The sequence below is a fragment of the Schistocerca piceifrons genome, chromosome 2 (genome assembly GCF_021461385.2).
Source record: "Schistocerca piceifrons isolate TAMUIC-IGC-003096 chromosome 2, iqSchPice1.1, whole genome shotgun sequence".
NCBI lineage: Eukaryota > Metazoa > Arthropoda > Insecta > Orthoptera > Acrididae > Schistocerca > Schistocerca piceifrons.
Genome location: NC_060139.1, coordinates 529,770,329 through 529,785,779, shown reverse-complemented (window position 1 = coordinate 529,785,779; position 15,451 = coordinate 529,770,329). Strand labels below are relative to the sequence as shown.

At 41.6% G+C, this 15,451-nt stretch overlaps 1 protein-coding gene across 1 annotated transcript; it reads right to left on the bottom strand.

The window, feature by feature from the left end:
• Positions 1–1,110: 1,110 nt before the first annotated feature.
• LOC124777851 lies at positions 1,111–10,448 on the bottom strand. Its single transcript, XM_047253388.1, has 3 exons — positions 10,417–10,448; positions 4,457–4,684; positions 1,111–1,438 (listed from the first exon to the last, which is right to left on the bottom strand). Exons 1-3 carry the CDS (start codon positions 10,442–10,444, stop codon positions 1,377–1,379), a joined length of 318 nt encoding a protein of 105 aa, XP_047109344.1. The 5' UTR covers positions 10,445–10,448; the 3' UTR covers positions 1,111–1,376.
• Positions 10,449–15,451: the final 5,003 nt, after the last annotated feature.

Genomic DNA, 15,451 nt, shown 5'->3' with positions numbered 1-15,451 from the left:
CGAAGAGTTCTTGCACAGATGGAGCTACCTTTCCTTCATCATGACAACGACGCAGCATGCACAAGCGCTGCGACATGTGCAACAACCCGACACCTTGTACACGAGGCCACAGAGCATCTTCCATACACCCCGACTACGTCCCATCCGCCCGTCATTTCGTTCCAAAACACGAAGGAAACTTTTAGTGGGTTTCACTTTGATAGTGATGAAGCGGTGCAAGTAGAAGTATTGTGTTGGCCCCTTCAACTAAGTCAAACATTCTACAGTGAGGTTATCAGAAACTGTTCTCTCGTTTGGATGAACATCATGACACGAAGAATAAGGGTGCAGAATGTTAATAAAGTTTATTTTATTCAAAAAGCTTTGTAAATTTTGACATATAAAAATTAAGAGACATTACTTTACAGTAAGCACTTCTACTTACCCTTCAATTGAGAAGATCTACTAATTGAGACGGTAAAGGTCAGTTTTACTACTTCGATAATGTGAACCCGCATCTTAGAGTAATATTTCAAAGTTTACTTTGCATAATAACTTGCAATAAATCCATATAGAACCGTGAGATATGCCATCATTTCCTCTGAATTACAAATGGTTCAGTATTTCTCAGGCCTGGTAAGGACCAGCCGTGGCGTCAGTCGTGAGTCCTTGCTGTGGCCGCCGGTGTCCACGTGGCAGTCAGTGTGTTACGATTGGAACTGGATATTGGGATTATAGGAGGTCAGCGTGAATAATGGATGAAATGCATTTGGTGATATTAATAATAAGCATTTATCTGTCAGTAGCCGGCCGGTGTGGCCAAGCGGTTAAAGGCGCTACAGTCTGGAACCGCGTGACCGCTACGGTCGCAGGTTCGAATCCTTCCTCGGGCATGGATGAGTGTGATGTCTTTAGGTTAGTTTGGTTTCAGTGGTTCTACGTTCTAGGGGACTGATGACCTTAGAAGTTAAGTCCCATAGTGCTCAGAGCCAATTGAACCATTTTTTGTTCGTCAGTATTTACGTGAACCTGTAGGTAGAGAAATATCTTTTGCTGGTTAAGTATAGGAGTTGACGTCATGAAACTACACTTTTATTGCGTCAGCATACAACTATTACAAAAACAACAGAAAGATAAAAAGAATACAAATGCAATGTTTTTAATACTGATCTTTACAGAAGTGAAATTTACTGCATGTCGTGAAATAATCAGAAACTGACACAGAATAGGATGTGTAGATTCCATTGTTTATGTTTAAATAAATGTGCCAAGGTCTGACACTCTGGCAGTTTCTTTGCTCCTCTGGAAACAGCAGATGTCTTCAGTCAGCAGGTCAGCCATTTAGCCTCCACTCCCTCGCAGACGATTCAAGCTGAGGCAACGGACTGGCAATACTCCTAGTTCCTGGGACAATCTGACAGGTATGGTTTACACTGACTCTTTGGTTTCACCACGTAAACTGCAACGAAGAGAAATGCGCTTTACTAAAGATAGGAAGTACAAAAATAACATAGCAGTTTAATTTTACTAGTGATATGACAACGGTAAGCCTTCACCTTTTTTACATAGCGCGAATTTCACTGTCAGCATTGTGACAAGATTATGTTACGATCGTGTATGAGAGATAATGTGGGGTCACACAGTGTGCTATGTTACAGGGTTCCTATCCCTACTGGTACTATAGCAGACAGTTGGAAGATTGACGACGCGAATAAACCTGACTTATTAGCGTATTTCGAAAGTTTAAGGATGTCACTAGAACCACATTCCTCTAGGTGGGTAATGCTCCTGGCATGCGAAGCATTCAGTAAGCAACACATGTATCCTGTGACGAGGCAAATGACGAGAACCTTAGGGATCTCGGTTTACTTTGCTGTGAACTGATCTGGCGACCCCTGAGTTTGTGATTTCGAAATGGTCAGAACTGCCGTTCCCCAGTAACCGTAAAGCATTGTCACACGTGAGCTATCTCATTGGAAAGCTGCGCCTCACGAGACCATCTTAACCCTGGCACAATCCAACGTGACTAGAAGAAATGCGTTTACTCTGTCCTTCGTGTACACGTCAGCAACGGTATTCCGCCGTCCGAACGTTCGCCCAACCACTTGTAACAACCCGATTGTAGAACCCATAACGAACACCGTTTTGTTGCAAAAAGGAATAGAAAAGTCAGTTATCTTGACGGTGATGACAGCTACTGACAACATTATTTACTCTCTACGCAGTTTGATAAACAACAGTTTTATGTAAATATTAATGCTTCTCATAAAGAAAGAAGTGAATGAAAGAATATCATATGATACTAAACAGAAACCGTAAGGAAGCAATTGAAGAAACTATTATTTACGAAGGTTAAATCCCAGACCATAAATTCACCAAAGATAACATTTATCCTAGAAAAGGGATGGAGCCGCATCAAGCTCTAAGTTCTCTGTGACTACAATGTAACTCGGCAATGGAAATGTTAGATTCAGTTCTCTCTTGTACTCTTGCAATAGTAGTACGCATCTTAAGCGTTTCTAGATTGTTCTAAAACAGATCTGAAGATTAAAAGTTTTACGGTTGGAAGTATTAGTCAGAAGTCGGACAGAAGTAAAATCATCTTTCCCGTTTAGACAGATAACGGGATAGATGTTGCTGATTTGTGATGGGACTTAGCCTTAGTGATACTTAACAGTCACGAACATCAGAAAACACACAAAGACGCTCTTCGCTGACATAAACTCATTTATTAGAGTTGAACAGGCAACAGATAAACGCAATCACGAAGAACTTACAATTGCACCGTGTTGTCAGAAGCTATCGGCAAAGTCAGAACTTCGGATGCTAAACGACGAAATTACCCTGCAGAAACTCTGAATGAATTCTGTACCCTTATCCATCACACAGAATGCCAAGTGTGGAGAGCGCAAGATCACCAAAATGTTAATTGTTTTGAGACAGACCAAAAGTTTGTAGTAGTGAGACCTTTCATGTTCCCCAACTCTAGAAGATTCACATTTTGTTAGAGTTTGAAGAATTATTCTCTTGAAATTGCGCCTATGATACTCTGCACGATCCCTGTGAAGTTATGGGCTTCTGCTTTGTGCGAGATGAGAGGCAACTTTCTGTTTAATAATCGTCCGCAGTATTATTGCACCTGGGACTGGGGCATATCGGTCGGCTCATCATGAGTTTTAATTGTGCTATTTTGCTAGGACACGATGAGCAATTTCACAGTACAAGCACAGCTGTCCTGAAAACTTCGACCGAAGATGCGTTTTCCTTAACCACTGTTCTTGATGACTGCAATGTATCAGCCTGCTTACAACAGTGGCCACGAAAAGACAAACTAAATAACGTCGTGTTTGTGTAGTAACAAACTTACTACACATGTAGATTTTACCTCTTGTTTTGTAGACATGTCCATCTACAGATTCATTATTTACCTTTCATGTAACAGCTACTCTCGTGGTAACCAAAACACATGCAGGCACAATTTCTAATTCAGTTGAAATCTTAAGTAGTACTACCACAACGCCACTTCGCTATCCTTTTTTCTAGATACTTTGGTCTGGCCTAAGTAAAGTGCTTTTACCAGGTTCTTTTTTCACTGTTCATTGACTCCTAATTAAAATATGAGGCATGCTGCTATTTATAAATGCCTCAAATTTCGGACATTTTCAGCAATGGTTGTACTAGCGCAGTGTGTCATCGTCTATAAGTAGCATATGGTTCGTTCTGATATTACGTTGTACATGTTAACTTCGTGAATGAGTGTGTGCCATAATTTAATGCTAGCATGATGTTTCCGATTAGATGTAGTCCAGAACGTTCACTTATCACTGCCCATGTTCACCTAATCCTTCGTCTCTACATCAACGCGTCGCTAAATTTTAAACTTCGAAGCCTATTTCTACATGTTCCTAAACGTATGACGGGTATTGTTTATACGCACTAATCCACTTTTCGGCCTTCTACAGGGTACGACGAAAAGTGTACGTTACCTATCGATTTACAGTGTTTAACTTAGTGTAGGTTTGTGTACAACGCTGCCAACACATTGACTGTGAAAATTAAGCACACGCTATGGACCGCGGTAGAGATGGCAACTTCCGTCTCCTGTTAAAATGTCTTTTCGTAAAATGCTGAAACTATAGCCCATTTCGAACTTGACGTCGCGTTACACGACATAATCCTCGTAAAAAAATTCAAAGGTGTGTAGAAGTTAAAAACATGCAGTAGTTTTGCGGGGAAAGAAAGTTAGTGTAAAAGGTGGACTAAATATGAGCAGCAAATTCCTCTGAATGGTTTTGGTGGAGAATCATGAAGAGTTGTAATTTCGTAATTTCGGTAAGGGCGTCCCTGATCCTTGATGATTTGGTTTCATTCATGTTTTCACATTCACGGAAGAACCGTTGGCAAAATAAGATGCAAAACGGTCTAATGCTATCTTGTCAATCGTGCACAGAAAATAGTAGTATTTGAATTAACTTACCTTTCGGTAGCTGGTTGTAGCAAGAATACAGCTTCAAGGAATTAGCATACAAGTAGAACTTGTTGTCTGCTGCGACACAAATGGTATCATCGTCATCTTCCGTGTAGGACGACCTTCCCAGAAATATATTCTCAGCCGTGATATTGCCGGTGCTTAGTTCCTCATTCCCGATGCTGACGGTGGTCGTCCCTTCTGGTTGTCCGTAGACCTCCACCACTGCTACCAGTGCTGTAAAAGTCAATGATCGTAATCACAGATCTTTATATCGTCTAATGGCTGTTAGTGCAACTCACCCACTTAGCACTACAACACAGCTGTGAGTACCGGGCGTGTGTCGTGCTTCAGCAGCTCAGTTGGTAGAGGACTTGCCCGCGAAAGGCAAAGGTATCGAGTTCGAGTCTCGGTCGGGCACACAGTTTTAATCTGCCAGGAAGTTTCATATCAGCGCACACTCCGCTGCAGAGTGATAATCTCATTCGGGATGTCATGGATTATTTGAACTACATAAGAGTAGTACCAATACATCGCAGCATGTACGTCACTCTAATCGTTAGTAACTTGAACTATCAAACGATAATTGGGGTTTGGCACAGGAGACACATGGCCTAGGAGAATCTGGCAGTTGTAATCCGTTCGACGAAAGTAGAATACTCTTGCCACTACAGCTGGTAGCGACAATGGCATAAGTGCAGTAGTACGATTGCCCCGAATAATTTATCCCTTGTTCTGAGTGTACCCTACTAAAATTACATACTTTCATTGAATTATACTAAGTGCTCTCCTGGCTATAAGCTAAATGCTGTAATTGGAAGTCATTCCCCATAAGGTTGGTATTGGAATCCAATCTGTCCGCCTAACATCCCACACGTTAATTGGCTATGATGTATATGACAGAAATGTGGGTCATTTCTTGAACAATCCGCTCGTCCCACAAAATAAAAAAGAAAGAATCAACAGTGACATAGACGCTACGTTCATGTCGGACAAGTTCTCGCAATTAATTTCGTGCTCCATTATACAAATGCAATGGTCTTCCAAGTTCTTGTTGGATTGTTATTATCTCACAACTAAATTGACAATAGTAGTACTTTACTCAATTATGTTTGCGAATGTTTCCCTTTCTAGTAAGGTTCTTCCCCAATAAAAGTTAGCCAGACATTTGGCTGAAAAAGTTGGGCTTTTCATTGGTTCTGACATCAAGCAGCCCGCTCTACCGTTTGTAGTAAGGAATGAAGAGTATTGAAGGAGCTGGAAGCAGTTCTCTTTACGATCATGTAGCTGATGTTTCACTGAAAAGCACAAATATCTCCAAGTGGATGACTCTCTAACAGTCTTTCACTCCTCATCAAGATAAAGAACGTAACCCATTAAAACATTGCTCCTGTTACGTCTCCTCAAAATCACTTGCTTGAGAAGATTAATAGGTACCATTAGATTTTGTCTGTTTTTATGTTGCACTCAAATTAAATTTAGGGTCAAAGAAGTGACAGCCTTGCATGGAAAGTCTCACTTAACTTCTTGTGATGTTCCACATATTGTACGATTGAGGCATCACAGCTCTTTCACTATTTACGTTAAGTCCAATTTACTAGTACTTACACGATTCCGTCACAGTAATGTGACCACCGCCTTTGTTCGGCATGAGCACGAGATAATCACTGACTGACGGTAGGGTGCAACATTAACAGTGGAGGCTGTGCCAGGCCGCCGCGGCGGACAGTGCAGTCTTTGTCATAATGCGGAAACAAAACTATTTATCTGACGTCCAAAAGGGTATGATAATTGCCTTCCCGGCCATAAGTGGATGCACGCCTCAGTTTGTAAACAGTTCAAGTGTCGCCCTGCTTAAAGTGTACTGCGTATGGCGAAACTGTACTATCCAAAACCGACAGCATGACCAGTGGGGCAGCATGGACCATAGATGGCAGAGGTGACAGGCAGCTGCGGAGATGTGAACGAATGAAACGGCATACAACAGTTGGGGAAAAGACGACCCTGATGAACTAAAGGGTTACCAACAGTGTCTGCTCAACAATCATCAAGCGAAAGCAAAGGGTTACCAACAGTGTCTGCTCAACAATCATCAAGCGAAAGTCGGTATTTTCCGGCGTCTACTGCAGGTGCCAGATTCGTACGCTTACGTCGACTGCTGTTCATTGGCGACGAAGGCTTGAAATTGCTGTCCAGTATCTTAACTGGACCTGTTTTGAGCGGCTGATTTAGGCGAAAGACGTTTTATGCTCGATCGGTATAAGGCGGGTGGTGTGTACGGTGTGAAACGTCTCAATGCAAACAACCTGCAATGAGTGAGGGAGTGCTATGGTCTGGGAATGTATTAGTGTCGGTGATTATTCATAATAGATGGCATAATTGATCCAAACTACACTCCTGCAAATTGAAATAAGAACACCGTGAATTCATTGTCCCAGGAAGGGGAAACTTTATTGACACATTCCTGGGGTCAGCTACATCACATGATCACACTGACAGAACCACAGGCACATAGACACAGGCAACAGAGCATGCACTATGTCGGCACTAGTACAGTGTATATCCACCTTTAACAGCAATGCAGGCTGCTATTCTCCCATGGAGACGATCGTAGAGATGCTGGATGTAGTCCTGTGGAACGGCTTGCCATGCCATTTCCACCTGGCGCCTCAGTTGGACCAGCGTTCGTGCTGGACGTGCAGACCGCGTGAGACGACGCTTCATCCAGTCCCAAACATGCTCAATGGGGGACAGATCCGGAGATCTTGCTGGCCAGGGTAGTTGACTTACACCTTCTAGAGCACGTTGGGTGGCACGGGATACATGCGGACGTGCATTGTCCTGTTGGAACAGCAAGTTCCCTTGCCGGTCTAGGAATGGTAGAACGATGGGTTCGATGACGGTTTGGTTGTACCGTGCACTATTCAGTGTCCCCTCGACGATCACCAGTGGTGTACGGCCAGTGTAGGAGATCGCTCCCCACACCATGATGCCGGGTGTTGGCCCTGTGTGCCTCGGTCTTATGCAGTCCTGATTGTGGCGCTCACCTGCACGGCGGCAAACACGCATACGACCATCATTGGCACCAAGGCAGAAGCGACTCTCATCGCTGAAGACGACACGTCCCCATTCGTCCCTCCATTCACGCCTGTCGCGACACAACTGGAGGCGGGCTGCACGTTGGGGCGTGAGCGGAAACGGCCTAACGGTGTGCGGGACCGTAGCCCAGCTTCATGGAGACGGTTGCGAATGGTCCTCGCCGATACCCCAGGAGCAACAGTGTCCCTAATTTGCTGGGAAGTGGCGGTGCGGTCCCCTACGGCACTGCGTAGGATCCTACGGTCTTGGCGTGCATTCGTGCGTCGCTGCGGTCCGGTCCCAGGTCGACGGACACGTGCACCTTCCGCCGACCACTGGCGACAACATCGATGTACTGTGGAGACCTCACGCCCCACGTGTTGAGCAATTCGGCGGTACGTCCACCCGGCCTCCCGCATGCCCACTATACGCCCTCGCTCAAAGTCCGTCAACTGCACATACGGTTCACGTCCACGCTGTCGCGGCATGCTACCAGTGTTAAAGACTGCGATGGAGCTCCGTATGCCACGGCAAACTGGCTGACACTGACGGCGGCGGTGCACAAATGCTGCGCAGCTAGCGCCATTCGACGGCCAACACCGCGGTTCCTGGTGTGTCCGCTGTGCCGTGCGTGTGATCAATGCTTGTACAGCCCTCTCGCAGTGTCCGGAGCAATTATGGTGGGTCTGACACACCGGTGTCAATGTGTTCTTTTTTCCATTTCCAGGAGTGTAGTTAAAAGAAAAAAGGGTCCGTTAAATTGACAACTCATTTTGAATCTAGTGGTCATTGTAATAGAAAGCTGTAGTAACTACGGTTCTATATGGTGCAGCACTGCTATGGTAACGCAGACAATCAGTTGAAACGAATAGTGATATAAGCGCAATACACGTTTGAGTGACAAAAGTAAACTGGCTATCTTGTAGTCTAAGCAATTTTTTCTGATTTTATGTTGTGTTCTGTAAATGACCTATCTCTACACAACATTAGTATTGGCAAGAGGTTGTTGCCATGAACGATAGATTCTACGGCACTATTCGAATAGTATCTGATAAAGAATTAACTGCTTGCGGTCAGGACTAAATATTTTCAAAGAGACAGCATTATCGTGGTTTGTGTGACGCATTACAGTTTCTATGCAGTGTTGCTGGTCGCAATTAAAATATTTATTAAAATAATTTGATCACAGATTAACATCTTTTGTGTTTATTTTACGCGTGTATTTTACATCTAACCTCGCGCGGGGGTGTCTGTTAATTTACCGCATTACCTTTTTTGTCCAGTATTTACGTGAATTCAGTGTCATTAGCTATTTACCAAATGTAGCTTTCAATCGTTTTGGAGATGGGAAACCTTTTATTCTGATTTCTAAATTCGTTCAGACAACCTCCCACGGTAAGGCTGCCGCACGTTGCCTTCCTTTTTTTATTTATTTTTTGCTTTTCTATCGTTGTTGTCCACAGCAAACACTCATGCAGTAGCGATAGGGTTGTCGCTGTCAAAATTCCGTCGGTAAGCATCGATCTTCGATTTAGACGCTTTGTTCATATTTATTCTGCAACAGTTTTACACACAGGAGAGTATACGTGAGTAATATGTTATGATACAACAAGAATGTAATGTGGTTGCACTGGATTACTCAGTTGCTTACTGCACTCTGTTGATGATTCGATTCAGCAAACAGCTTATAGTAGACGAGATAAGCTTCATAATAGCGAAGATTACGAAGTGCTCATTCGAAATAAGACATGCATAATAAGGTCTATTGGATTCTTTTTTTTTTTTCTTTCGGTCATACAACCATCTTTCAAAACATTGAAAAATTTTTTTGCACCCTCCACGTAAAACAACGAAAACTCTACAAGATATCTCACGGACGGCACTGATGTCTGTAGCGAGGTTGCTACGTTAAAACACTGTAGGGAAATGGAAATCTGCAGACGGTCCATTATTGTTTGAGGCGCTGGTAGTTGAAATTGAACGTAAGTAAGAATAAAGCACTGCGCATAAACACGTGAAAAAACCCACAACACTTCATTTACACTACTGGCGAAAATTCACTGAAACCAGGAAATACCTAGGAGTAATTGCCCGAAGAGACCTAAAGTGGAACGACCAAATAAAACTGGCTGCAGGAAAAGCAGTTGCGAGTGTGAGAGTTATTGGAAACTTCTTAATGAAATGAAATTCATCCACGAAAGAGATGGTTCTCGAAGCACAATGTCTGTAGGTTCCTGTGTACTTCTCGTCCGACTTGAATCGATAGGACAGACTGAGAAGATAGAGAAGACGAAGAATGATTCTTTTGTTTAGTAAGTGCGGGGGCTTTACGAATATGCTGAACGAGCTCAACCTCCTCATCGTCAAAGTGATGTTTCAAACTGTAACAAGATTACTACGGCTGTACCTACAATATATACATATTGTACTTATTTACGTGATATCGGTTATCAGCTTTTATCTGTAATTTTGTAAAATGTTTGTATGATTGTCTTTGCATCTATTATCTCGATACTCGCTACGATTCCTAGTTTGCTTCTCATGGGTGTATAAGAACTAGTCAGCCATACTGTACATTTGTAATTACTTGGGTCTTACTCTAAAATGATTCAAAATTTTCATATAGGCAACACAAACACCTTTCGTCAACTATCTATGAAGTACCATTGCTCGCGAGCAAAGGATATCAAAAAATCTTCTTAGAACACTCCCTACCCTTTAAGGTGTTTTCCATTCCGAACTTTACGTCGCCAATTGCTGCAATAAAATGTACTTCCTTGACTCTAGAAATAACTTTTCACACTGATTAATACATGAGAAATCACCTAAAATGGAGGTAAGATAAAAATGTTTCACCTGAATGAAAGTTTATAAATTCAGCCAATACTTACCAGCAACAAGCAACAGAGCAGCTTTCATTGTACTCGACAGGACTATAATTGCTCGATGCGATATATTTTCGTTTATATATGTTTAGACACACGATGGCGTCATTGAATGTTATCCTTAAGTTTCCTTCTGATTTTCCGTTCCGTGAACTGTGGTTGCAGCAACTAGCAGCAGATTGACTTTACTTGTACTTGAAACGATCTGTTATCGTTCGCTATGTCATACTTACTATCAACATTACAACTATAGCATTCAATAAAACTGGTTACCATACTGAGTCGTTTACTTTGCTTCTTTTTTCCTTTCCTTCTTTTTGCGTTGCGAGTCACTGTAGTAGAGGCGAGGAAACGAAACGACCGGTGTCCACTGCCACGGCTCAGCAACACAGTTGAGTTGATATTTTCACACTCGTGTTATTGGCAATACTTGTCCAATCCGCAATGAGAAGACCAATTTCTATTAAAGCGAGTTTCTAGAAATTGCTTATAATACATTTTAACATTAGTACAACTCAGTTTAGGTACAGATTCGAAACGAATATTTTTTTCTTTCAATAAAGCCTGTTTGTTAATGCGGTACGGCTCGAATCTTGATGAAAGGAGGTGAACAAATGTTAGTGATCGTTTATACCGTTCATCGAGCAGTCTAAAGAGCTTTCCATTTTGAAGAGGAAACACTTGTGCCTAGAGGTTTGTATACTTAGGAACCTAAGTACCTAGATACTACAGTCAAGTTACCAATCTTAGAATTACATGAGGGAGTGTACTCTAGAGACTACCGAAGCAGTTTCCACAATGTTCTAATTTTTTTTATTGTTCTTAGACGTAAGGTTGTGTTTTTGCAGCATTTGTAATTTTTTCGAGATCTACACATTTAAGTCCTATTTAATACATTAAATCTATTTGAAATATATAGTCAATTCTTTAGTTACAGACCTTTATGCCAAGTTATACATACATATTGCACTAGATTAATTTTGGGAATACTATATCGCATGGGCACTTAAAATTCTCCTCCTTAAAAAATCATGTTGTGTTAACGGGTAACAAGCCGACGCCTTCTGTAGACACTAGCCGTCATATGAAACACCAGACGAGGATTATTTGTTAGGATTGAGTCTAGCTACACAATTAAAACGAAAATGGCAAATATTTGCTATAACTCTAGAGAATGGGCACACAAAGACTCTTAGGAAATACATCCTATATAAAGTATTGACGGTTACGGAATGCTGCGTCGGTCGTTCGCCTTAATAAGAAATAATTTAACAGAGGACAATGTTGTGACTTGGAAAATGGGAAATCCTTGAATGTGGCGGAGAAAATTTTGTAATGTAGGAAGAGACTGGAGCACAAGAAAGTGGATGAGTAATAAGAAAGTATTTTAAAGACCAAATACCCAGATGGCTAGAAGCGAAAGTGTGTAAATTGTTTCGAATTACAACCTTGTCCTTGGCTCTTCTGGTAGAGGGAAAGTCACACAAGGAACGACTTACAGAGAAAAAGACGATTCATCACTTCTCACTAACACCTCCTCAGAGGTACACAGACGTATTCAACATGAGAAATGTTTAATTGTTTTGGGTTTTAGTGTAAATGGCATATTAGTTACATATGTAGTACATTCTATCGTGTGAAAAAATTATGTCACATTGTCCTGAGAACAATGAAGTGAAACAACTTTTTTAATGCATTTAACCTCTCATTTTGCAATAAAAGACATAATGTCTGGTGGGATACCGCAATCACTAATTATACGATGTTACTTATAATCCGTCTTGATTGCAAAAATATTTATTCACATGACTGGTTAGAGGAGAAACTCATGTATACACAGCAACCTTCACATGCTGCGTCCTGTAACCGAAATTTGCAGATCTGAAGATGGTTCTAGAGGCACCGAAGCCGGCCACGTGAATTAACATTTTTGCAATCAAGACGGATAATAAGTAACATAGATTGGAACCTCGTGCACAGAGATGTGAGCCATACAGAGCTAAGATAATGATCAATTTCAGTTGCACTGCACTTCCCCAAAGGTGTTGTAACAAGACAATTGTCCCTTCGCTCTTCCTATAACTAGCGAAGAAGTGTGAAGAACAATTCACATAGCTTCACAGCGTAGAGATGCTGCAAACAGCAAACTACGATATCAGTTTATGGTTTCACGTATCCTGTTACCATTTACGTTCCTACTGCTTCTTTCGAATACTTATATACTTATTATCTTTTTGTCAGTGGTCTCAGAAAGACTTTTGGAGAGATTTTCTCCGTTAGTAAGGCCATTTTTTTTTGAGTGACTTCACGTAGATGATGAAATTAATAACATTGAAAATAAACAAAACAGTTTGATGATAGTTTGACTGTTAACTGGAACTAATCATGAGAGACGACATTCTGTTAAGTGGTACTGTAGACAAATCGTCATAAAGAACGGTAAAGCCTTTCTCACTTCGATTGGAGAAATACCAAATCTCATTCTATTACTCCTCTTTAAACATCGTGAAGATTTAGTTTGTGGCTTTAGGCGCAAATCAGCATGGTTCCCTTAAAAAAAAGAAGCCTTTCATTTCCCACCACGTCCTTATTCGAGCTTGTGTTATAATTCTGATGACATAGTTATCTTCCCACATGACGTGCTTGCTGCTGCACGAAAATATACTTCGATATCGAGTTTTTTTCCTCTGACGCCTTCTTTCTAATGGACAGATATCACGAGTGTATGAACGGACGTAGACAAAATTAAATGTTGATTTTTGAGCTTCTACATATTTTTCAATCGTTAGCTGATTCGTGGCGGTGATACAGACAGATCAGTTTATTTCATGAGTAAAAATGTAGCCACCGATATCGTAGAACTGACTTCGGTTAGGAGTAAACCTGTTACAAGAACGAGGAAAACAAAAAGCCCGAAATAATGTGTGTAAATGATAATCTGTGAAGACAGCCGCTTGAAATCTGTTCCGTCGCCGGCGAGTCAGCCACTTCGGGCTCTTCCTCAAACTGAAAATTCCGGTATGATCTCGAGTTCTCTGAACAGTCTGTCGCACCACACTGGCACTTCTCTTCTAGAACTACCTCGTACTCTGTAACAAATAAGTGGACAGATGTGTCAACAAAGATGAACTCTGTGAAAACTTCTGTAGAGGTCTTGTTATTTACTGTTGGTACAGCAAATGTCAGACTCTCCCTTTCCCACAGAGCACACGCAGTTCTACTCCTGCAGCCCCTGCAGAACATGAACAGGAAGTCACGAATGTAGACTTTCTTTGACTGCATCCCCATTACCAGTATAGTATCCATTTTGTTGATGAGCTTTAACTGCTTCATCTTCGCCTGTTTAGTAAACAAAGTGACGTGCTACTTTTCTACTTTTTACTAACAAGGGACAGCTTTGACAACGAATTTTCGGAACCGCACGAAATCATGTATAAAATAACAAATGGTTCAAATGCTTCTGAGCACTATGGGACTTAACATCTCTGGTCATCAGTCCCCTAGAGCCTAGAACTACTTAAACCTAACTAACCTAAGGACATCACACACATCCACGCCCGAGGCAGGATTCGAACCTGCGACCGTAGCGGTCTCGCGGTTCAAGACTGAGGCGCCTAGAACCGCACGGCCACACTAGCCGGCTATAAAATAACACCCGATCACGAAAAAACCAGTGGTCTGTGTAATTTCCATGCAAAACGCTGCATTCTACAAAGAGTAGTATTTTAGTAGAGAGAAATAAAGTTGCAAGATTTAAGTGAAAGGTAAACAGGGAACTGGAAGAATGTTAACACGTAATTCAATGACGACAGTATAACATGAATTTTCAGTCAACAGTGCAAAAATACTCTGCCTAAAGTAATCATATAGCTCCAAACACACATATCCTACACACCTGATAGTGCTTATACTAATCCTCATTCTGCAGATGCTGGAGTGGTTAAAACAATGCGGACTAGAACAAAGTCAACACCTGAAATAAATCCACGTTACTATATTCAATATCACGTACGTATTCAATCAGTCCAACAACAAAAGTGACATTAATTACTTAATTACATTTCTAAATGATGATGTGGGTATGTCAGTGTCAAACAGGCATTTCACCATGTATAGTGCAAGTTGATTGTACATAATAGAGCAAAGGTATATTGACAAACGTATGTGAATCTTCGCTTGTGTTTTGGAACATTGTAGTCTTACATAATCAGCAATCCTTCTGATGTAGAGCTTATATTGGTGAAAGATGTAACCACCAAGAGATGGTGGTCTTTTGTGGATTTTAGTGGAATATCTTCAGCATAAGATCTTTGCTTGGAAAACTTGCACCTCGACGAGTGCGATGCGTCTACCCTCACCATCAATTATGCAGCAACACGTTCTTTCCACTGGCTGCGAGTTCGCCAAGGACTAAAGTTAGATATCGTTTCATGTTGATCTTTGGTCCTTGTTCTACTTTCGCTTGCCTCCGCATGAATGTTCCGTGGGCAGGTTGTTTCAAGTCCCTTTGAAATATATGGGGCAATAGTGTCTTTTGTCTATTGAAACCAGATGTACAACTTGTTTACTAATCAGTCTGTCATTGATAATTCCATATCAATTGTGTATATGTGGGTAGAGCGTGACAGTGTTGAGGGTGAGGACATTTCGTACTGGAATTGGATTTGGTCATTGTTCCAAACATTTTCTCTCTCCACATTCTGCTCTCCCATAAACACGTTCACTTCATCCACAAACTGTTGTGTCATCTGACGTATATTATTAATGTCTTCTTTGTCTTTCTGTGTGACAAATGTTGTAAAATGCCTAGATGAAATGCGATACTCAGCTTTAAGACGTAGCTAATGGCATTCGAAGCTTTGAAATTGTCCTAGTTATCCATTTTAGACGTTTCTAGTGCCCACATCTGCAGGTGCCAACAGTGAACTGTAGATCCATACGACCTCTCTCTATCAAATTGTGATACCACATGATCTTTCAGAGCTTCTAATTGGGACAGTCTGTTTTCTTTAAAACGATCTTTATCTGCCTTTCACTAGCC

Bases quoted from the DNA above. Each gene is read 5' to 3' on its own strand.
- LOC124777851 (XM_047253388.1), bottom strand. From the start codon at position 10,444: ATGAAAGCTGCTCTGTTGCTTGTTGCTG. The intron at 4,685-10,416 runs GTAAGTATTGGC...TGACTTTTACAG, and splicing joins TGCTCTGTTGCTTGTTGCTG to CACTGGTAGCAGTGGTGGAG. The intron at 1,439-4,456 runs GTAAGTTAATTC...TCTTCGTTGCAG, and splicing joins CTACAACCAGCTACCGAAAG to TTTACGTGGTGAAACCAAAG.